The sequence below is a fragment of the Microtus oregoni genome, unplaced genomic scaffold (genome assembly GCF_018167655.1).
Source record: "Microtus oregoni isolate MIOR12 unplaced genomic scaffold, Mior012 000024F_ref0000369, whole genome shotgun sequence".
Classification (NCBI taxonomy): domain Eukaryota; kingdom Metazoa; phylum Chordata; class Mammalia; order Rodentia; family Cricetidae; genus Microtus; species Microtus oregoni.
In genome coordinates this window covers 3,826,483-3,851,989 of record NW_024543083.1, presented here as the reverse complement: position 1 = coordinate 3,851,989, position 25,507 = coordinate 3,826,483, and the positions used below count along the sequence as shown (strand labels likewise).

At 38.6% G+C, this 25,507-nt stretch overlaps 1 protein-coding gene across 8 annotated transcripts in view; it reads right to left on the bottom strand.

Moving 5' to 3' along the window:
• Positions 1-25,507, bottom strand: part of Nrg1 (neuregulin 1) — a 996,124-nt gene that overhangs the window by 18,778 nt on the left and 951,839 nt on the right. For 5 of the 8 annotated variants that reach the window (XM_041673676.1, XM_041673680.1, XM_041673683.1 and 2 more), the window contains 2 exons: positions 15,867-15,996; positions 4,528-4,586 (listed from right to left, as the gene is read on the bottom strand). In XM_041673676.1, coding sequence (XP_041529610.1) covers positions 4,528-4,586; positions 15,867-15,996 — 189 coding nt within the window. Of the gene's footprint in view, positions 1-4,492; positions 4,587-5,159; positions 5,228-15,866; positions 15,997-25,507 lie in introns of those variants that run through there. The other 3 variants (XM_041673679.1, XM_041673678.1, XM_041673682.1) reach the window with 2 other exon arrangements.

The following is a 25,507-nucleotide window of genomic DNA, read 5'->3' as shown; positions in this document are numbered from 1 at the left end:
TGCAATTCGTCAGACTGACAGTTTTCCCATTTGCTTTTTCATTTAAACTTTGGAACATCAATGTGAAAAAAAATTGGTTTCTAAGGAAATTGATAATAAACTTCCTTCCTCATTCCTTTCACGAGGCTATGATCCAATTTCCTTCCTAGAAGCTTCTGTGTCTCTTTCTTTTTCCTCCTATAAGTCACTCATAATTTAAGGGTTAAAATCAAGACATATCTATAAAAAAGATCCTTTCCAAAGAACTACTCCATTCCTATGTGAACGCTTCTAATGATTTGTATTAGTTGCATAGAAAGCTTGGTTAAGTCTTCAATAAAATTAGTAGCATGCCCGTGCATACATATGACTGCATTTACAGTTTTATAGGTAAGCCTGTGAGCCTAACTATAATTCCATTTCAAGGGAAGTCATTCATATCAGGCAGCTCCAATTTTAAATAATTCAAGGGGAAATTGGTACTTAAAATGGGAATCTCTTTTGGCTGCGAGCCCTAACAAGGAAACAAGCAGAGGATGCATGCATCAGTCATTCTAGACTCAGAACAACGATGCTCTCATTTATCTTTAGATCTCTTTCACTTTACAGCCAACTAAAGAAGCGGAATGCACAAACTTTCCATTAGGCAAAGAAATTCTTTCTATCTGCTCTACTTAATCTAATGCTGGTGCTAGCTCATTGTGCGCCACATGGTTCCACTGAACTTCTGGCGAGCCACTACATTCTTCAAATTCAATTAATAATTCACAAACATGAAGGTTATTGTAAACAATTGAGTTTCCTTTTCTACATGTGACTTCCTGCCAGGACCATGGCAATATAAAAAATTAATTTAAATCTAAAGTCTCCCGAAACTATTAAATATTGACTCACTAATCCTTTGTGTTAGGCTTTTATAATTACTTGACGAAAACTGATTAACCTGGAGGTTAATTTAAATTTTCAACTGCATCAGAGAGAAGAACAGTAAAATACCTTTCTTTCATCAAAATTATACAGCCATTGCAATTATGGTTTCTGTTCAGATTTCACACATTCAGGATGCTATTTTTAACATCTTTGGACTTGTTTATGCAAGTAATCTCAAAGACATGCAGTCTTGATTTTCTGTATCTCTGGAGTTTTCCTAAAATATTCTAATGCCTCTTCTAAATGGGATGAATTTGGTGTCTTGACTCTAATTTCAGACTTACCTTTACAAGTGTAGATGCTGTTTTTCACAATCTGCATTGTTACTGAACCCTTTGAAATGTAATAGACTTTTGCCCTATTCCCCAGTTTTCATGTGCAGAAGAGCACACACGCACACACACGCACACGCACACACACACACACAGCAAATTTCACACTCATTTGAAATTTATGACAATTCTGTCATCTGTGGAGTACTCTTTATTCTACTGTTATCAAGATACATGTTATACATGTTTGATTATACATTATCTTTAACAGCCTCTTTAAAACATTTAGAAATCAATGAAATAATGTATATGCTAATAACCAATGGCTCAAAAGTACTTTTAAGGCTGAGAAGTCTACTCATTTTGAGAATGTGCCTCAAGTTCTAAATGTCCACTTCAAAGTCATCTATAATGTGAGCCGTTCTATATTTAGTTCCTATGGCTTGCCAGCTTCTCCAGGACACTCTTGCCCAATGCTACCTCCAGGTACTGGAGCTCTGAATGTATTTTCTCTTTCCTCCTCAAAGTCTACACATTGTGTGTGGGCTCCCTACACACTTGCCACCAAATGCTAGGGATCACAGTATCACAACTAGGGGTTAACTAGGAACTGAACTGTAATAAGTCAGATTTAAGGCTAAAGTGGATGATACTTTCTTAAGAAGTATTCTATGTTATATTTCAAGACAAATGGCTGCTGTAAATTGTACCCCTTTCTTTCCTAATTTAAATCAGCATTTGTGGATCAATCAATAATCTTAATAATATAAATTACGTCTTAAACATGTTGAAGAATTGTATTCTCGTTGCAATGTTATTCTTCAACTGAGAATATGGTTTGGCAGGCTGTAACCTTTGTTTGAGGCAGGATTCTTCTTTTTAAAGATCATGTCATGTTCTCTAAGACAGTGTGTCTGTAAACAATCACCTTTTCAAGTGACCTCTGTGGGAATATCTTCGAGATTCTCTGTCAGCATCCACTGTTACTTGAACACGGAGTAACAAAACTCACTCCCCTGTCTGGCTATCTACCGGGGAAGATACAAACTGAGAACTTTAGAGGCAGACATTAGAAAATGAACTCTGGACAAGATAATTCGGAGAAAAAGTGGTGTCTGATTGGAAACGCTTGCTTCTCCAGACATGTGGTATCAATAATACAGCCATTACGTGCTGGCCTCATGACTGAGCTTCCTATCAATCCTTGTTAAATCAAGTTAAACATGAATGCTAATTTCCTGCGTGCCTTCCCGAAGTGTCACTGAAAGCTTACTAAAAATTTCATTTTAGGAGCCTCATCCTGGACCTCAGACAGAGTGGCTAATTTAAATAATGTCTAATAAAAGAGAAGACGGTGAAAAAGTGAATGAGCACATATTTGGTGATTACCAATGGCAGAGTTAACAGAATTATTGTTCTGTGAAATATTTGCATTTTTAATGCTTGCCATTATCTAGGAAGACAACCTTCCACAACACATCTCTAGTGGCTAAGAATATATAAGACATATATAAGAATAGCTTACGTCTTTCCATTAAATTCTAACAAGTAGATTTATACCTATACTGTCATGTGGGCTTGCTAAATCTATGCTATTTTAATACAACCAAACCATTCAAAAACTGTATTTTATTTAAATAAAATTCTACTTTCCCTTCTATTTTTACTTTCTATTCTATCTACTTAAAAATACCTATTGCTACTGAGAGAAAATTCATGTCTGATAAATGCTGTTATTTAAATATTTGTTAATAGAGTGAATATATTTCAAAATTTAACAATACCAACTTGCCAGTTTTTACAAGGGAAAATTATAGCTTATGGCATAATCTTTGATAACAGTCTATGGAAGTACTTAAACTTTATTTCACTAAAAACATGGCTATTATTTTAATAGCATCTATGACTTTTAATTTTTTCTTTTTTTGAGACATGGTTTCACTGTGTAGCTCTGGCTGGCCTCTAATTCAAGAGAGATCAACCTGCCTCTGCTCCCTCAGCACTGATATCTGTGACGATTAACAGAAATTTATTCTTCTCATGAATCAGAACCAAGGCTAAATCTCTGATTCTTTGGATACCTAAATGACCGGCTTGTGTGGTTATTTTCAATGTTTTAAGAATTTAAACTGTAGTGAGTTATGTAAAATACTCTTGATGATTACTAATTGATAGAGTTGACAAAAGCAGCCTTGTGCTGATAGTTGTAAGTAAAGAATTAATGGAACACAGGCAGGCCCATCAGTTTGTTTATTGGCTACGATTGTCTTCACGCTACGAGGCGGGAGACTGGGGCCTCATCATGACATGACACCATCACCACAAACCTTAAAATACTTGTTATCTGAAGCTTCATAGGAAAACCTTACCAATTCACGATTTACATGACTAAGTGGGATATAGGCAATGCAATGTTCTAAAGGTTTCAGAGGCCGAGAGATACCACCCCAGTTCACGAGTTACTCGGAGATTATCTACAATGTGGACTGAGTAGTTTAGCAATGATGTTTAAAACATCATGACCTCACAGACATCTACTAAACTTGCCAGCTCAGCATTAAACACTTTTATATTTCTTCTAGATTTGTTATTTTATTTTGAAGTAATAGCATTCAAAACTGTAATAGCTCCTTTCTAAGATCACCCTTTAAGCAGCATAAATACTCAGATTAAGAAACACTAGGATGATGGTGATTATCTAAACTCATTCTGAATTACTTACTTCCCAAGAAACATAACTATGAGCCTGGATATTGCCTTGGCTGGGAAATATTTGTTTTTAAGTTTTTCTACTTAGTAGTGTTTTGCTTTTTTTTTTTGTCCTTTTGCCTGGATGTGAACTTTGCTTAATGAAGAAAAACATCTGAACTCTTTTTGTGATGTTTATTTGATATGAATAACACACTCTGAGCCCAAATCAACTTACCATCATATCAAGGGTATGGTGGTTACAACCTATCACCGGCCTCTGCAGACCGTGGATGTTGGATACAGAAGATGGACTGCTTGGTGCAATGATTTTATTTTATCAATACAAGTCCAAGTCTGAAACGTCTTTATTATTACTTCACTCCTTCATGTGGACTATCCACATGATGTATGATCCATCTCAGAAATATCCGGAGCCTCACACACCTATTAGCAACTCAGAGCCGACTAGTCACAAACAGAGGAGGCAACACAATGGCTTTGTTAATGTTCACATGCGACAGGCAGAGGCAGTCAATATTAGACCTGGTAGAACACGCTAGCTCTAGGTGACTCTGAGGGGAGATGTAGCAACAAGAAAGCAGCACCGACTGAGCATGCTCCTATTCAGGCAGAGACAGAAAGGGAGTGGACGTACTGTAGAAGCTGGCCATTACGTAGTTTTGGCAACGATCACCAGTAAACTCATTTGGGCACCTGAGAGAAGAAACAAAAAAACAATGGTAGAAAAAAAAACAGAGAAAAAGAGAAGAGGTGAATATACGCTAGAGAAGGTCCTTGAGTGTCATTGATTGATCTTGGTGAGTTCACCCTCAGGAACTGAATCCTTGTCCTGATCATGGCTTTTATACTCTGGCATCTCCCTAGTGCTTCAAAATTTGGACAAAAAAAAAAATTCAGTTTGCAGCCATTTATGGCAGTAAGATTCCAGGATTTCTAGGTGACTGCTTTCTTTCCAAAGAAGTCACCAGACGAATTGATGGTTTAGCCATCTAGTTGGAGAAATAGGTAGAAAATGATTTGGAGTAGGATCACTGCTGACTCCCAGAATCATGGCCTCTCTGATCAGTCATTCCTTCACATTTTAACTTTGGGACCTGAGTGAATGACAGGCAACTGAGACCACAGTGGACAGGTTCATGCCCTGAGTGGAGACACCATAATTAGAACAATAGGAATCAGTTACAACTGAGCCGTAAAAGCACCAAGTGGTTGCGATTGTTGCTGTGGTTTGGTGGAGAAAGCAGATTTCAGATTATTTGAACATACTTTCTTGGGTTTGGACTTTCATGGGCACATTCTCAGTACATCTTGCTCCAGTGAATCCAGGTTGGCACCTAGAGGGCAAAAACGTGATAAGCAATCGAACGCTCAAGACACTGAACTTTCAGCCTGGTAACCTTCCTCCCATGGCATATGGAGTCCTAAAAATGACCCGGTGCTGAACAACACAGAGAGGGAAAGACACGCCACTCAGAAAGTCACTCCCAAGAAACTGCGGCTTACTCAGTGTGCTGTTTGCTTCAGTCATCAGAGGACTAGTTACTGGAATTTAGCTAGAGAGAGGCTGCCAGCTGAACAGAGTGGCAAGGCAGGGGTTGCTCTCATGCTGCCTTGCCCAGAGTGCTGATCTCGCCGTGTTAAAACACTAGTGTTGACACGAACTTTTGTGGTTCTACTTATGTCTTTTGTTATCAAAAGACCAACCTGTAATTTTATTGTGTGTGCCTGAGATTTCTACTCATTTCATATCTGTTTTCTGAACTGTAAGTTGAAGTATTTAAGCAAAATAAGTCAAATACTGTTATTCTCCAGTGGTTAGTGATGAGAGAATGACAATCCCTATTCCCCCCTCCAAGAGTTAATGAATTCAGTTTTATTTTTAATACTATTGAAAGAAACAGAATGGAATTTTCTTGGTACAATTTCATTCATTTAGTTACCTTCAATAAAAGAAAAATACATTCTTGAAATTAAAAGTTATTTTTATACAGAAGCACACCATATGATGTGCCACTTCTATATTTATGGCCAAATAGTCTGAACTTAATGTAAAGAGTTGTATTTTATTTATTCATCTCAATTTATTTGTCAAAATACAAGACTCGATATAACTTTTGTTCTTAAGATTATACAACAGGGCCATTCTTAGACATTATACCCTTTACTGTTCCATCTTGCTTTAATATAGTATCTAAACCCCATAGATTGGGTTTGATGGACCCAGTATCATGACGTAATAAGTAGGTATTTAAGAGTTCTAAAAAGCAAATATACTTTTTTATATATTTATTTATTTATTAAAGATTTCTGCCTCCTCCCTGCCACCGCCTCCCATTTCCCTCCCCCTCCCCCCGATCAAGTCCCCCTCCCTCATCAGCCCGAAGAGCAATCAGGGTTCCCTGACCTGTGGGAAGTCCAAGGACCACCCACCTCCATCCAGGTCTAGTAAGGTGAGCATCCAAACTGCCTAGGCTAAAAGCAAATATACTTAGAGGTAAAAGTTTATAATTGATTGCCAAGCACACACATCCACATAGTTCATCGTAGCTGTCTCAAAACTGCAGCCAAATAGCCTAATTTGCTCTGCTAGTATTTATTGACTTAGAGATTTTTATATAAGTCTCTCGTCTCTAGAGTAAATAAGGCTGAACATTGTCATTTTGATATTAACTGTTAATAAATCGACTACTTCTGCTAACATAAGAGTGATTTCTTTAACATACAGGCTAAACTCAATAGAAAAAAAGAAATGCTATCATGTAGTTTGGTACAGGAAATTCTCTTATTGCATGAAGGTGCAAAAATACCAGCAGTACCAGAGTTCCTGCCGCACGACTACCTGCCCAGTATAACTGTGCTCATTCAGGATAACGTCAGCAGGGCCAGAGAGATAGGTCAGCAGTAAAGAGTACATGCTGGTCAAGCAAAAGACCCAAGTTCAGTTCCCAGCAGCCACATCAAGCAGCTTAACAACTACCTCTATAGTCTAGCTCCCGAGACTCTGATGTCATCTTCTGGCCTTGATGGGCACCTGCACTCCTAGGCACAGATTCCCCACTACACGTATACATAATTATAAAAATAAATCTTTAAAAAAGAATATCAATAAATATATATAATAAATATATCAAGATGGTTCCAGTGAAGTCTCTAGAATACTTGAATAAAATGATTATTTTTGCTGATAATCCTTTGCTGAAGGGAGAAAGATCTACCTAGAACAAAATATAAGAACTGACCTATAAAGTAGGGGCTGTTTCTATAAAGAAATTCATATTTTCAATACAAATGCCTCGATGGATTTTTTTTAAAAACACTCCATGTAGCTTTTTTGACCAAATTATTTCTGAAAAGATCCTATAGGACATTTCTATACTTAATTCTAGAATTATAGATACATCCCAGAGTAACCATTTCATTCTACCTGTTTGCTTTCTTGATAAAATTTAAAATTCTTATATTGAGCACACCATTTATTTTCTATGTTATATGGCAAATAAGAATTCTGTGTATGTGTGTATGAGATTATGTGTGTGTGTGAGAGAGACAGAGGCAGAGACAGACATACAGACAGATGGGGGTTGGAGAAGAAAGACCCATCTAACATAAGAACTGATATTACTGCTCATATTTAAAGATTATGTCATGAAGAAATAGCTAAGGAATCAAGAGTTTCTTAAGAGAAGGGCATTTATTGGGAAATTACAATTTAGGCATCTTACGTGCCAGGCCCGTGACTAAAGAGTATGTGGCTAGTATACAAATGGGGTAAAAATAATCTTCCCTACCCACTTTCTAATTACTGTGAACTCTGTGTGCATCCTGAGAGAGTAGTACTGTCAGATGCTGCTTTATCTCTGCTATGTGGTCATAAAGAGTAGTAGGTTCAGTAACACATCACATAGTGAATGACCTTTGTTCTAGATACAGCTATTCTTAGTGGCGTTTTTCTCTATGTGCATTTGGTCTTCCAATCTAACACTGGCTGACTCCACCTCTTCCGCCTATGAAGGACTCCTTCCCTGCATCGTTCACTGTGCCTTGTCCCATGCCTGGTCCAGACCAATTTAACTGGGCTTACTGTGCTGTGATGGATGGGAACGGTGCTCATTGCAAATCACCCTGTATCTCCACAGCCTGACCCAGAGCCTGCATGCTGTCTCATTTTAACTGCGGCTTTCCACAGAGAACGGTAGATCAAAAACCTCCACAAGGAAACAGATGTGTCAAAACAAGTCAATCTTGACATGTACTTTCTGTCTTTAGAGTTTACAAAAGAATTTCCTCTGTGGACTTCCAAAAAAGTTTTAATAGGAATTACTAGTACCTGGGGATTTTTCTTCCCCATGTAAAAACCTTTAACACTATGCTTGCCCCATTGAAGAGAAAGGGCTACGATTATTGAAGAGAATACCTATTACCTAATTAAATTTTGTCATTTAAACACCAGTTTACCTAAGACTCAATAAAACCAGAACTGTGTTCTAACCAAGGTTTTTATCTGACAGCAGTAACAAAAATACTAGAATTTTTCAAAACTACATTAGTATAAAAATGGCATATAATACTATGTATTCTTAATTTTGCATAGAGCCTGATGAAATAATTTCATTTTTAAGTCTGTGTTAAGATAAATTCGAAATTAAAGAATGCTCAAAATTGCTGTAGCCAGAGTTCAGGCTTGCCCTTACATGTGAGGTCCAAAGCTTTACTTTGCCTCTAAGGTACATGACTTTTCTTTCAGCCAATAAGCAATTGCTAATGCTTTTCTATAATTTTTCAAGCCAGGCAATTTAATATTGCCAAAATAATATTGGCAATTATAACTTATCATTTATTAAAACTAACAAACATAGCTGGATCCTCATTTAAACAAACATTTTAATAATGACAACACTTAATGGATGACCTGATGCATTTCCTAGTGATTCAATCATGGGTGCATGTGTTTTGAGAATCAGTGTGTGGATACTCTAGACATATTCAAAGATATTTACAAATCCCCAAGAAAGATCTGGTTCTATAGGGTTTGCCAATTTTATAGACAACTTATTAATTACAGTCAACTTATAAACTGTCTTTAGACATCTTCCTTCCTTTGTTTCCTGGTTTCATCCCTGTCCCTCGAGAACACTAGAAGGAAGAAGCTGACAGCCAGTGTGTTCTCTTTAGTCATCGCTCCGTGCTCAAAACATTTGGCCAGTTTTAAAAATCCCCTGCTCGAAAGAATATCACCTCTTTCTGCTTGTCTTCAGTACTAACTGTGCCATTTCCCTGCCGCCTTAAAACACCTGAATTTATGTACTTGGGGTTGATATTTACAGATGCCAACATACTCATTCTGGGGAATACTGGCCAGTCTGTGTGCCAGGTCACAGCCTCCCGCTGTCACTCTGGAAACCTGCGTTGCCCTTGGATTCAGCTCTCAGACTGCTCGGCTGACTGTCTCCAGGATCACATTGCAAACACAGACTTTTCTCACCCCGTAGCTGGCGTGGTATTCTGGCCAGCGCTCGCCTACTCACCGGCTAAGTATCTGCATTGTAGATTATTTTTTTTCCCAAACGTATTGTTACTATTAGTCTGCATGTTTCTGAGATGAATCTTATTCTGTTATCAGCCTTTAAGTGAAATTACTTGAGGCTTATATATGTTTTTCTAATTTGTGTTTCAGTGGTCTTTGCAGTGTCATCTGCAAAAGTCATTTATTTCCTCCAGAGAATGCCCTCCGTAGCATCATTAAAGAAAACACTAAACAGAAAATGTTCCAATAATGTTTCTTTCAGATCTAGCATATACCTCCCATTACTGCTCAGCTGGTATGGGTCTTCCCTTTCTTTTATCATGATTCTGGGACTAGCTTCCAATCCTTGCGATAACAAGAGTACATACAGTGGCTTCATAGGGCTCATAAGTAAATACCAAGGAAAAACATACACACAAAACTCCTATATTGCCTTGACTTTCAAATATTGTGTTTCCCTAACAGTGGTCATGGCAGTGCTTAGAAACACATCTCTCCTTGACTGAGCTTTGGACCTTACCTAAGACTATGTTTGTACAGCTTCTAGTGAAATGCTCACCCAGAGACTAAAACCCTTACCAGTGTTTATCCAACACAATGCATCCTTAAGTCAAGACAAACAACTTCCACAGATATAGATAGGATCAATGTACCCTGTACCTTACTACGCTAGAGTGACACATGATATACTGTCTGCTCATCTGTGGTCTGTCTTTCTCTGGGCAGGGAGATGACACTCTTACTTCAGATTAGAGGTCTTGAGACATTTTCTCATTCTCTCTATGCTAACAGACCCCTTTTAAAATGAGGCGTCTAAATGATTTCTTTTAAATTATTCAATGTAAATATTCTTAAAACAGTGCATTTTTATTTAATATAGATTGTGACTTAAGGTGATGACTTTATATTTTCTGTCCCTTCTACAAAGCCTTTGTCTTTCATTCTTTAAGGTCCTCACTAAACATACCCTGAGCTCCCTAAATGTCTTCACAGTACTCAGTACATCAATAATTGATTATTAAATCAATTGCTTGAAACATGGGTATTATTTTCAATGGCTTAGGTCTCCTAAAGGAAGAGGTCAGTGTGGTCTTGTTCAGTCCTGGATGCTCAGCATGAACCCAGGCCTGCCTCGTGGGAACTCAAAAATACACACGGCTGCTAGCTGGTGCAAGAAAGACAGAGGAACTGAGGTACGTGGAGAGGTTAGCCAATGTTCCAATTCCAGACAGAACTGCTCCTAAATTGGTGCCTGCAAGACTTCCTTCACCTACTCTAAAACGTCCAAGCCTAAACATAATCACAAATATTAAGAGTGGTAGAATTCTATGCATAAAAGAAACTGAAGGCATCATTGTCTAAAGAGCTCAGTGTCTAGATTCCTAAGATTCCCATCAATTTCTTGCATAAATGCTCTTTGCTTCTGATAAATGAGATGTCATTCAAGAACACAGAAGTTCCCTGAGACAAAGCTCATCTGTGGTTAGAACCACAGTGTCATTTACAGTGCTTGTATGAGCCAAATGAATTCTAATCATCCTTATTTATGTTAACCTATTTACTGATATAAAGTAGTGAAGTGTAAACATCATCACTACTGTTAGGAATCCGACAGTATTTTGTAAAAGTTTAGCCTTAGGTAGTATCTGTGACTTTTCCTTTGAATCTTACTTAGTCTCTAGATTTCTCAAATGTATGTAGCTAAACATATCCTTGTGTTCATGGTGCTATTCTCCTGGTTCACAAAGTTACTCCAGCTCCTTAACTAGCTATCACAATGCCCAAAGTTCCCTGCCCAGCCTTTAGACCACAAACTAGCTGCACTACCTAACAGGCTTTTATGTTTGCTTCACTTCCTGGAGTGGAGGTGCTGTTCTGGGTAGGCATGTCACCATGTTGGCGCTCACATTCGGATCTTAACTTTTAGTATTTGTGTGTATGTGTATAAGGAAGCATAAGGATGGGATAGTCTCTAAAGAAGAACTAGATGGGGGAACATGGGAACAAGAGCTGCTATGAAGGAAGAAAGGATGCTGCTGGAGCCGGAGAACAGAATACCGGGAGGAGGAAAAAAAAAACGACAAAAAGAAGTTGTTTGAAAAATGCCACAATGAACCGATTTGTTGTATGTGGATACAAAAATAAAGGAAAGACTAGTGTATCTTCAAGGACAGCCTGGTATACTAGAATGACTTGCTCTGCAATGAGAGCTTGGTTTGTAAAGGCTCTTCTGTCTCTAGCCGTTTCTTTCCCTTTAAATTCTAGCTACCTTCAAAGACAACACTGTGCTCTTTGGAACGCATTCACTCACATGGCCTAGTTACTTTATTTAAGTAGCATAGTATTGGGAATATATATATATATATATATATATATGTAGTCTTATATATATAATGATGTACCTTTTAACAGTACATCATATAGCATGATCTACACAGTGTATAAACATTGAGTATACAGAAGTCATAAGAAATAGTGTTTGAAGAAACTGTCTTTTAAGTGTAGATTGATTTCTGAGTTTTAATTTTGATTTTTTTTAAATGAGGAAACTTGTAATCAAAGATATCAATATGGTGATCAGATATATAAATTATCCTTCCTGTGAAAAGTTACAAAGCTAGCTGGTGGCCTCATAAAAGCCACATAAAAACTTTTACATAAAAAGAAAAATTAGGGATTAAATAATTCCACCATTTTTTGTCATTGTCTACAGAGAGAATAGTACCATTTACTTTTTATTATTAGAGGAGAAAAAAAGGTCTTACTGGAGTTAAAAACTACTTTAGCAAAAATGAACTCATTTAATTTTTTTGATTCCAAGGGAAAAAATTTTGCAGAATATAGTAATTCTATGTTATAAATGAAGGTAATGTCCAGGGGGCTGAAATTGGAAGGACACAGGACTGCTTACTAAAACTGGTGGTTAAAATCCAGATTCCTCACTGTAAGCCTATATCTGTCCACTGGGCAATAGATCACATTTATAAGCGTTGTCTGTTGCAAAAATAACTTTTAGACTAAAAAACACCCCATTCACATCTTCCAAGTCAGTTCTCTGCTCAACTGCACGGAGCAGCAGACATGAGGGAAGGGAAGAAAGAATCTGGACAATTTCATGTTCAAAGGATCTTGTTGCTTTAAACCGTATGATGACAGAGCATCAGAGGATAGAAACTGGAATGGTTTCTTCCTCTTTGTGTAATCTGGAGAGTCACTAATTCTTTCTCTTGGATAAATTTTAAGTTACTGTGGAGAGAAGAGTAATATAAAAGATGAGAACCAATGCTCAAATCCCCACTTAGTCCCCATGGGCAAGTCCAACTAAGCATCAAAAACCTCCTTGGAGAACTACTTAACTGCATTATGGCTCATTCATTTGGAACACCTTGTTCTAAGCAGTGGGGCAAAGGAGATTTGCTGTAAAATCCAGTTCAACTCCCAAGAAGACAACGGTGGATTAGGTGACCAGAGAGACTCCTTGGAGACCTCCACGCTTGTGCTGTTTCTGAGTCATGTCTTTGGTCAAGGATAAGGTTGACTTTGAATAACATGGCTCATGCTTCAGCAATGTTTTTGTTCTAGGCAGATGGGCCATATGGAAACTATGAACTGGCTTAATAGACAGGACGTCGATGAGCCGATGAAACATTGTTATGCTCTCTGTTTTTATTCAAGTGCTTTAGTGAACAATATATTATCATAGAATAGGGCATATTATGTGACTTTGCTTAAATTCTGAGTTGTTATTAATTTTATTGTTAGGGATGTTTATAATAGACACGGTTTTCTTTATCAGAGAAAGTTTTTCATTTAGCAAGGATTGGTCTGTTTTGTATGCAAAATGCACTCCAATTCTTAATTGAAGGCACTGAATTATTTTGATACATCAATCCAGTTACACTCTAAAAACAGCTGAGACCTAAAATCAGAGGTTTTCTTTTTAAAAGGGAAGGTAATAATAAAAATCTTAAAAGGCAAAAACATTCTAGCAATGGAAGCAAGGAAATGAAAACAAAAAAAATAAAAGGAAAGGTAATTTTCTAAGAACCAGATGGAATACACTCCTGGTTCACCAGACAATTGTTATGAGAGGTGTAAAGCATTCATTCTCACTTTGCTAATTCAATAACTACTAGAGATATGAAAAACTTTTCAGTGTAAGATTTACCGAAAAAAGGAAGTTTTTTTGTTTTGTTTTTTCCTCCTGGAAACTACTAATTAAAACTTAATGAGAAACTGTGCGGGTGAAGAAAACTCACAGCTGCTGACGTAGTACCAAACTGGAGCAGATGAACAGCACTCGTGTGGTTGTGTGTTTTGTGGAGGATGTGGGAGGGCTACAGAATAGGTGAAATTAATACGTGGAAAAGAACTGCACTGGCTCCTTAGAGGTATTCAGAAACTCGCGTCTGTACCCACACAGCCTGTAAACCTCTGCAAAGGCTATAATAAGGGATGACCGTATTTCATTGTTGTAATTAAAACATAGTGGTCTCTACATGCTTTTCTACAGAGGGTAAAAATGCAAAAAGGGTATATAATTTAAATGTTTTTTTTTTCAAGGAGATCTTGAAAACACAATGATATTTTGTGCCTAAGATCAGAGGAAAATCACAAGGTTTCCCAGTATGATAAATGAACTTCACATCTTACAGGTTGTAATTCTTTGCATCTGGTATTTTCCATGTGATAAAAGAAGGTCTTTAGGAGGCTATAAAATATGCTCATCCCGTTCACCATGACAAATGGGGGGAGAGTTACATTTGTGCTGTTTTATAGCAATTCAGCAGAACTGAAGGCGAAAACTGAAAACCGGCTATAAGCAAACACGATAGAATCATTTTTATGATTAAAACTAATCTTAACTTTAAGAATAATTTAAAATTATTATATGAGTATGAAATGAATTGGTATGGTGTCATATGTGTGTGAAATAAATCGGTTTTCTTTATAGTGGGCCATTTTTATCTTGCTTTCAAAACGTAATGAGATTCTTACATAAAAACCTTCCCATCTGAGGAACTGAGCTTAGAAGTCTACACTCCACTCTAAGATACGATTTGTTCTTGTGAATGGTCTCCATTGATAAAACCAACTCCTTCCACATCTCCAGGAGGTGCGCACTCTTGGCACGGCTGCCACTCAAGTAGCCTTGTCTCTTCTGTTTTTCAAAAGAGGGTCTCACATTTCCCCACCTTTTAGAGTGAGCGTGGAGCTCACTACAAAGCTTTGGAAGTAGAACGCCCCGAACTTCTGATCTTCCCTGTTTTCTCCCGGTGCTGGAAAAGGCAGCTGCCACTGCCTGCACATCCAATTTACATGCAGCTTGGAGCACGTGAGGAAGGCAGTCTATCTACTGTGCTAGAGGCCCAGAGGAAGACATGAAACTCCTTTTATCCATGATATTATGAGTCTATATAACCAATATAGCACAAATACTGATAGACCGAAAACGACATGCATTTTAATCACCTGTTGACTTTTTACTATAAAGTTTAAATATTTGTTGTACCAAAAAAACTCCACACTGTTTTATGTTGCTAGTGAGAGAATATAAATTTGATACTTCTTTTTGTTGTTTGTTGTTGTTGTTTTTTCTTTTTATTTTTCAGGACAGGGTTTCTCTAACTAGACCGGGCTGTCCTGGTACTTGCTCTGCAGGCCAGGCTGGCCCTGAAATCAGATCCACTTGCCTCTGTCTTCAGAACTAATGGTGTGTCACCACCGCCCAGCTTAATTTTATACTCTCTCAACTGTGCATCTAGGCACACACCTAGGGACATTCTACACATGTCTGTAACAGTAGCATGGACCAGACACGGCTTTCTTCTAACAATGGCGCTGCAACACACCAAATGTACTTCTGAACCTTCTCAACACATGTACCTTTTTCTTTAATAACTAGAAATATCAACTTAGAGAGTTTGGAGAAATAATTGTGGGGCAATAACATCATCTTAACCTTCTGCCCTCCTGCTTCCTCTATTTGACCTGTCCACTTTGCAGGTGAGCACTGGGATAAGCGACAAATATTACCTCACAGTTCAGTTTCTACAAGGGGAAAGAAATAGGGATCCAGCGTCAAAGCCTTCTACAATATGTGCACATTTCTTTCGGCAGTTATTAAAGAAAACCACGAGGAAAGCAACATTAACATTATACATATGAAACCAAAAAAAAAAAACCAAAACAAACACGAAATAACCAACCCAACAACAACCTAAAATAAAAAACACCCACATACACTGAAAAGAGTTAAACCAGTTCTGGACATGACAGAGACAATGACAGATGGTGTGAATATTTCAAAACCCTCCACAAATAAATCCACGTTATTCAAACAGGATGTAACAAAATGGGGGAAAGAAGCAATGGAGCAAATCACAACCCAAAATCATCCGGAATAATCAGCTACAGATAGGAGCCACAGAGAGGAATTCATTTCTTACTTGCACAAGTATCTCGAAGGGTTTGTCAGGTCTTTCACCATGAAGCACTCGCCACCATTGACACAAAAAGTCTTCTCCTTCTCAGCGCACTTTACGAGATGGCTGGTCCCAGTTGTGGACGTAGAAGTGGCTGGATAGGAAAGAGAAAAGGAGGAGGAAGTTTGACACCTTGTTCTGTAAAGAGAGCTGCCATTGTGATTCAATAAAATTCCATCTCCAGCAAGGCTCAAATGTGATGGTATCAGAACCCATCACTGACAGGAATTTTTTAATAGAAATGACTGATAAAATCACTCATTTTGGCAATTATATTTTATGTGTGTGTTCACTCTGCACATTTTAGACAGCTGACAACAAGAAACAGAGGCAGTTGGATATCTCTAGAAATGTACAACCTGCTAGAAGACTCATCTGTTAGGAACTAGAAACAAGCCATCCTTTGGTTTATCAGATTTTCACGTGGTAACTTGACATTGACCTTTCTAACCTGACACGACGGCTGGACCACTGAGTACATACCCTAAATGAAAACAAGTACCTAGTGGTCCAGATCAAGGGCATTTAGCATCAAGGCCTCTCCTCCTTTCCACGGCTGTGAACACTATGGCAGGGCTTAGTGTCAATCAGTGTTCACCACTGATATCAATCAGGACAAAGAGCTTCAAGTCAGTCAAGATTCTGTCTACTTTTGCAGGGGAAAAAAAAATCAATTTTGAGATGAATTTTTTTTATATCTTATCCACTGATTTATTCCCATAGATTTTTAAATCCCTTGTCTGTATCACACCTAGTTTATTCTTGCATGGGTCAGTGTTCCTCTGGGCATTTACTTGACCCACTCTGTATGGTTTCCCCATTTTATTCTGCTTTGATTTTTCATTTGTTTCTAAATCACATTTTGATATGATTTTTAACCAAATTCCATCTACTGTTTTGTTTTCATTCTTCCTGACTGCAATAGTCAACATCTTGAAGATTTAGTTTCTGACTTCCCAACCCTTTCTTGTTTCCTGTTCTCTTACCTACGGCACACCTGGGACCACAGATCTCAGGAAAAAAAATGGAGAATCAAAGCCACTCAAACTTGGAAGAGTGATCTCATTCAGATCCCTTCTAGAGACCTTTATTCCTGACTCTCCTAAATTTCCCATTCATAAAACAGGGGTGATGTCAACCATAGAAAATTTCCACAGAGATTATATGCATTCTAGAGGAAGAGTTAGTGGGTGTGTAGGGAAAACTGTAATTTTCTTATTTAGCAATCAGAATCTAAAAACAGCAACAATAACAAACTTGATAAAGGGGCTGCAAGCATAGTTCAATGGCAGAACATTTGCTAGGGTTTTGTAAGACCTTAGCTTCCACTTGTAACACTGAAAGAAAAGTTTAACATAGAAAACCTGGGGCCCTGATGCCTTGTGCTGCTCCTCTTCTATCGCTACTGTGGATAATTAGGAGATAGGCCAACTGATTCATTTGGGTGGCGTGGAGAGTTAACCCAGGGACATCCACACGATAGCTGGGTGTTCTAGCATTGAGCTACATCACTTCTGGCCTAAGTCCACTCTTTCCTTACTTCAATAAAGGGCCCCTTTCAAAATGTCACTAAAGGTGTCCTATAGAAACCTACAAACCAAACCAAAGCTTGATGATTATCCACCTACCATCAGCTGTGCTAACTGAATCTTTAGCACCATGAGGGGAATGCAATTTGTTTTTTGTTTTTTTGTTTTTCGAGACAGGGTTTCTCTGTAGCTTTGGTGTCCGTCCCAGAACTAGCTCTTGTAGACCAGGCCGGCCTCGAACTCCCAGAGATCCGCCTGCCTCTGCCTCCCGAGTGCTGTGATTAAAGGCGTGCGCCACCACCGCCCAACAGGGGAATGCAGTTTGCACCGTTAGGTTTATAACATGGCAGAGGACATTTCTATAGACCGCATGACATATCCTTTGAACCAAACAATATGTCTTCATGTGAAAAACTTCATATGCGCATATTAGTTTTGAATCCATGGTAACTGCTTTTAATTGGTGAGGAAGAACGCTGCTTTGATTCAGCTGCTGACAGCATCCCACTTGATAACAAACTGGGCTGTGTATCCTTCCTGCCCTTATAGAGCAGTAAGTATACATGCCACCTAAAGTGAACTGTCACAACGGTGCCGGTCCACAAGCAGTCTCCAGTGGTATCTGAAGCCCTAACATTTTCCTAAGGGTGTCTTTTGCCCCACTTGAGTAGCCCAGTTGGAAGGTTCTTTCAGAATAAATCCTATGGCATTTACTAACACCAAAACCAACATCCTCCATAAATAGACATATTTCTACATAAATTTTTTATAAATGAACAATAAAAATAGGCATTGATAAAAGCCAAAGACAGCTATATCACCTTTATTCTTTGGACTTGCTGATCTTGTGGGATTATTAAAATAACTAAGATTAATAAATGCAATTAAAACAAAACAAAACACAATACCTTTTGACTATTAAAAATTTTTCCCTGAAGTGATTTTTCTCTTATAATACTGTCCCAAAGTATCTAGCCCTGACACAGTCCACTGGAAAAAAAGTCTTAGATCATTACTTAATGGTAGTAATGAGACATTTGATAGAAGCCAATTGCTGGAAATGAGAAGCAGCCATCTCTCAGTAGTGGCTATTGGGCTTAATGCTATTATCCACAGCAACACCAAAAGCATGAGTTGCAAAGCAGCCATTAAGTCCCAAGTGATGCACAGCATGTGCTGACTGGCTACGGCTGCTCTGAAGCAAAGGCCAAACTCTAGAATGAGCTGCAACTGCCAGAAGAACTTGCAGGAGAGACAGTGCTGTGCACACCCTGTGGATGTGTGCGGCCTTTTCTCTTCTTCTTAGTTGACTATGCTAGCAGTCCATACATTTCAAAGTGATAGCCTTGCCCTTTGGCTTCTACAAATACATTGCTAGGTCACATTCCATTTGTTAATGCTGCCGAAAAAACAACGGAGCAGACAGAACAGGACTTAATCACCAAGTCACAAGAACAGCCTTCTTTTTGAGGGAGCTGGGAGGAAAAACTAGGGCCTGCAGGAGAATGTATTTCAGTACATAAAGAATGCTGTTTCCACTCAGCTAGATTCCAACCAATGGTGATTACACCCATCTACCTTCACTTTGTGAGCAGTTTGTCATAATGCAGGTATTAGCTCTTAGTGTTATGAATGACAATTAAGGACAAAACTGTCACGGCTAGCCCAAGCATACCTATAATCACTGCAGTAGGGCAGATGAAATAGCAACAACAAAATTGAAGACCAGTTTGAGCTACAGAACAAACGGACATAGATAACTTTGTTCTCAAAATAGGATGGTTCTTATGATGTCTATGAATGCATCAACCCAGATGCACTTTCCATGGTAAATCAGCAAATACCAAGCAAGGAGAAGAAGCACAAGTGAGGTTGTAACGTATTGCCAGAGAACGTATCTGTCATGCCAATATACTGACCTTGCTGAGGAAGCAGCACATTTTTCTGCCTTTACAATAGGAAACCCAAACCAGTAATTTAAGGGCTAGGAAAGTCCTTGTGTATAGGATAAGACTCCTTTGATTCTTTCTCGCCACTTCCTGGTTATTTTCTGAATCTGTCCCTTCATACCTCACTAACTGCTTACGCAATGGACAGGTAAATGTTCTAGCTAGTTGACCCTGGCCAATGCCCCTTAAAAGGAAACTATGGAGGTAAGTTGCTGAGCAATGAACACTTTTACTATTAATGTGCAGAAGCCTCAACTCAGGCCTCAACTGTACCAATGACTAGCAGACTTCTACCCCGAAGACTGTTCATTTAAACTCAGAAGCAAGGCAAGATAAAGGGAGCTGATATGAAGTCTGCTACAAAAGTTTTTTTAAGTGTCACTGATCCATCACTGGTGCATAAACCCTGGACAAAGGAAAGCAAAGCATAATTGTCGTCCGCATTGGAAATCAGTTCTTTCTTAGGGAATGTGGTGGGGGAGAGGGCCTAGTCTACCATAGAAGCCAATGAATAACTGCTAGGCATTCAGTAAACACAGACAGCCTACTCTATTGTTACTGTTAGCCAAGGATTCAGAACCCATTAATTTGCTTACATAATAAAACTGATGAATGAGTTAAGAGGAAAAAATGAATCTCTTTTCAAAGTTAATATTTTCTCCATTCAGTATTTACACAATTCTGGCTAGTTTCTGCCTGAAGTTCCCCATTACAAAAACTAATACACTTCAGTAGGACCATTTAAACAATATAAACTATTTTGCTTTCCTTTAAGACAAGGTCTCATTACATTGCTCAGGTTAACCCAGACATCTGCATCCTTCTACCTCAGCCCTGTGAGTGGCTGGGATTATAGGTGAGTGTCATGGCCTGAGCTTTACAGTAGTGTAATGTACCTATGATGTGAAACACAAAATACATTTCATCTGTAACATAAGTTTGAGCATTACACTACGGCCTCCTTTTGTAAACATGCCGATCAACATCTGAATTCCCATTTTCTACTCCTTATTAAGGGTTTCTTCTTGGAAGCACACACATTTTTTCTGCAGAGCAGCTCAAGTTAAACGAAAGGAATGGTGGGCAAATGGTTCTCTCTCTCCCTGACTTTAAAAACCATTCTCCTTGTTAGTAAAGTAGAGAGACAGGACCAATAGGCTAGGACCGTGGTACAAACACACCTCTGGTAAAAATATGAGCTTGAACAATGCGCAGGAATCATACCTGAGAGGAGTTATGAGACTCTGTCCTTCCTGAAGGACAGTATATTCAGACACTTTTTACTGATTTACTTGTAAAAAATGAAGTCACCATGAGCTTTTCTCAATGAAATATATGAAACTTTTTTAAACATTCCTATATGAAGCAGGCAAACTATGAAATGAAAGTTTTGAACCTTACCTGTATCTTCAATGCTTATGTATTTAGAAATCTGCACGTTTTCTTTATCTTCCATATCCTGTTATTTCTTGTTGCTGTTATTTCTCTGTTTTTAAGCCCAAACCCATTCAAATTATTAGTGCTCCTCTTGGAAGCACCCTGTTCTACTGCTAGAAACTGCTTAGATGGCTCTTGAGGGTGAAGCCCTTCGGAGCAGAAGCCAAGCAGGAAGAGCTCCGCTGCCCTGCCCACATGGCTTCTCTGTCCAGTGAGGTCACAGTGAGAAGAAGCATTAGCTCCCCACAGGAAGAGTCCAAGCCACCCGGAAACCACAGAAGCACTGCCATTCTGGGTGTGCAATTTTTTTTTACCTGCATAGTAATTCAATCCTTTGCTGAATAGCATATAGGTACTTGCAAAAGGAGAAAACTGGTTGGGGAGATAAGAGACAATCTCTTTTGGATCTGGGAGATCTGCAGAGGTCATAATGCACCTGAAAGGAACACCCAGCTCCTGGGAGTCCCAGCTTAAACAAAGTGGTGCTGGGTAGGGTTGGTCTGGCTCCCTAAGAAGAGATTATTTCTTGGCTTTGCTCTCGTAACTCAGCCAGTTACCCTAAGATACTCTCCATTATTTGGAAAAGCTGTGACATCCTCCAAGACATCTTTGTCACTGAGACGTTGTCTAATAAGTTTTAGGGATAAAATGTGCTGTCAGGGGAACATGGCAATTTGTATATCTGAAAATAACTTTTCCTAACAAGGTTACTATATTACTATACACAAGTATTATTATACACAAGCAATAGTCATAACTAAAATTGCTATAGCTAAAAAAATTCAACTGTAAGACTGTATGCACAATCAAAACAGACAGGTTATGACTCGCTTGCTCTTCTGTTGACCATGTATATGGCTGCTCCTTCACTGAACTTTGCTAAAGAAGCCAGAAGAGAGCAGAGAAGTAAGCATTATTCCCTGGTACAGCCCTTGTCTAGAATGCGCAAAGCCCTGGATTCCAACCCCAGACCCAAAAAATACAAAACAAACAACACAGGAGAAGAGAGAAGATACAGTAAGGAGAGCAGAGGAGAGGAGGGGAAGCGGGGAGAGGGGGAGAGGAGAACAAGGAAAGAGGAGGAAGGACAACAAGGTTAGAAAAGAAAACTTCATGGCACCATGCAAAATGAAACCCCAAGTTTCAATAGCAGACTAGGTTAACTCATTGCATGGACTCCAGGCTTACTTAGTAAACTTGGGTAATTTAAAAGTTTGCAGACATCCTACAAGGTGGCAATTTATCTAAAGAACAAGTTGACATAAAAAAAAATCCACTGGAGATTAACTAGCTTAACTGCTGAATGTGTGTTTGGGTACCATTTAAACTTATGTAAAACGGAAGGGATAGAAAGGACCTTAGTATATTTTATAGCATTCTGATTTTTAAAAGAGAATATAAGTCATTTCAAAAGAATAGATGGTTCTGCAGTCTTTAACAAAATATCCTAGCTAAGAATTCACAAATGTACACTGAAGCAGGTTTCCCAAGGTCACTCAAATATATGAGGAACAGTTTGTTTTGTTTCAGTGAACCTACTTTAGGGATGAAGAGGGCATGAAAAACAGTTTTTAGATACTAGTCTCCCTTTTCGATCCCTGAGAAGCCCCTAGTAATATTTCTTCCTTTCCAACAGAATGAGAAGTAACCTTTGGGTGTTTCTCTTCCTAAAACAAAATATATGCATGGAAGACCAAGGTCATCTGTAGCTGAGGGGAAAGCTCATTCTAAGCTCCCAGCAGTTGCTAAAGAAGTCACGTGGTGTTATTAGACAGTGTTATCCTTAGGAAAATAAGACTGTCTACAAGGTTATTTTTCAAAAATACAAGTTGCCTTTTGTCCCTGACAGCACATTTTATTCACAACACAGCCTAATCACGCTATTCTACAACTCAGACAACAATATCACGGTGACACAAAAGTCTCAGAGGATGTCACAGCTTTTCCAAATAAACAGAGAGCATCTTTGGGTGACTGGCTGGGAGGAATGACAATAGGAAAGGCATACTTTCTTTGCAAAGTCAATAGTTTTTGGGATTTTTTGCTTTGTTTTTTTCTTTTAGTTAGGAAGCCAGTTTCAGAAGCATGGTTCTGCTAAATATTTTCAAGAAGCCACTGACATTTTATGAGCATAAGCTTCGCATACTTCGAAGTCCAGGCTGTCCCTTGATTTTTCTCCCATGATTATATATGCTAAAGGAGCACAGTCGTAGACTAACTGGCTACAAAGCAAATAGCAGCAGCCCATCTGGGACTGACTGATCTATATCTAGATCTCAGCGTACCAAATGATGAAGGGACACATTCTTTACTCTGCATTTTCGACCACGAACATTTTGGTTGGGAGAAGGCCATGCGAGGGTAGGGAATATTAGCCTGCCATTGTCCAGGCTAGCCAAAAATCTTCGCAGCAACAGAACAAATCTAAACAAAACAAGTGAACTCACAACAATGATCAAGGATTCAGTTAGTCAACCTGCGCTGGAATTAACGTTCAACATTTAGTGGCATCGGCTAATTTATTCATCCTCTCAATGTGTTTGGAAACAAAAGCAGACAAAGGGTCAAAAGAGAGAAACCAGGAGGTTGGTTCATCTCTATATTCAGCACATTTAAACAAAGATCATGGCATATCAAAAACTGAAAGCATTGTAGTCATTTTAATAGATACGGAACCAGCATTTAATGAATAAAATCAATTTCTGTAAAACTGTCAAGCATCCCTCTCCTCCAAATTTTATCTTAATTTGGTCAGATATTTGCATGCAGATAAAAATGTACAGGAAAGGCGTTGGATCTAAGGAATATACTCAAACATACCATGACTGGGTATGAAAACCCCATAGCACTGAACTCTGCAGCATGGACGACCTGAGTTTCTGAAGAGATTCAAGGGGGTAGGAATAGGAAAGCCAAAGCTATAGGCAAAGAATGAAAGAAGAAAAAAAATCCAATACTAAGCATGTATGAGTCAAGAAGCATCAGCCAATCACAGTGTGTGAGCCCTATTTGGAAACTAGCTCCCAGAAACTGTTATAAATGTGTTTATAAGAGAAGGGCCGATCACTACCTAAATAAATACTTAGCATTACCACCAATTTTTGTGTCTGTCAAATGTTTCATGGATATGTTTAAAAATGGCATATTCATTACATTTCAAAAACACATCTCAAAATATGGATATATTAAATGATAAGCTATCTGAGATCTGCTATCAGGTAGTGAGAAGAAAAGGCAATCAAGGGATTAGGATGATAACTGTGGAGTGGATGCTAACTATATAGACACTTATTATATCAGTCTCTATATTTTCCTAGCCATTGTACTGGTTGGTTTTATGTTAACATGAGCTGGAGTCATCAGAGATGAAAGAGGCTCAGTTGATAAAATGCCTCCATGAGATCCAGCTGTAAGGCATTTTCAATGCCTATATATATATATATATATATATATATATATATATATATATATACCACGCTCCAACCCAAGACAGTATCATAGTTTCCTGATAGCATTCATTAATACATGGTTAAGACAGTAATATTCCAATGACAGAAGATTGCTTCTGATGAGGATTTTAAATCTTAAGTGTTTTATGTTTTGCATCAATGAGGAACAAGCAAATAACTCAAATGTGGTTCTGGAAAGACAGATATGATGATCCAAGTGTTTTCATTCTAGTGCACGTCGCTAGGGACAATAGTAGCTCCAGTCAAGCATCCTGGATAATATTCATTAGAATATTTATTCTTACAGCACCAAGTATGACTCTCTAAAACACAGAATATATACTGCTTCAAGCCAGTTAGCCAAACAGCTGCAGTTCTATACTCGTGAGGTAGCTGTGGACACAGTCAGTTCCCTAGGCACATTTTCATCAAGAAAAGGGACAAGATGATAAATAGACTCTGAATGCATCATGTTAAAAAAATTTGTCCTTAAAACATGGGCCATGGCTGTGAGACTGGGTGTGCAGGGCTGTGTGTGTGCATTAGTACACATGTATATGTCCTTGAATTTTTGGAGCCTGCACCCTCCAAAACCTAAGAGTCACCTATTTTCCTAGGCACTAGCTCTGTTGAGTAGAGGAGAAACAAGGATGGCACAGGTGCCTCAATGCCGATCTGTAGTTTTCGGCTCCCAGAGAAGAACCTACATTTCAAACAAACTCCTTTCCTAATTCATATACCGTTTTTCAAAAAACCAGACCTGTACGTTTGGCATCTTATTCTCCCCAGCCGGTTTCTGGAATCTACAGGTTAATGTGCTACTGAAAGAGGCCGTGGTGAAACACAATCTAAAGAGCAGGTAGAAGCCAAGCCTGGCTCAATTTTCCCGGCTCCATCCCTGCTATGCTAGAAACAGGGGATGTAACCATCCCTGTATTGGCCTCTAGTTATAATTTATGTGTTTACTTTCCCCGATAGCACTCCATTTACTTGGGCTAATAAACTACTTCTAAATCGCAACGCTATAGTAACTCTAAGCGGCAGAGATCGTCCCATTTTTTTTTTAGGGACGTAAAGCATCCTACGAAGTATATCTATGAAGGGTAGACAGAAAGACCTTCGTTCTTCCTGTTCATTTCTAAAGGGTTTCATGCCCTAACACTGGCCAGGAGAGAAATGCTGAGCAGAGATCATGACTGTCCAGCATACTAAGGCAAGCATGATCTACAAGTCCACCTGAA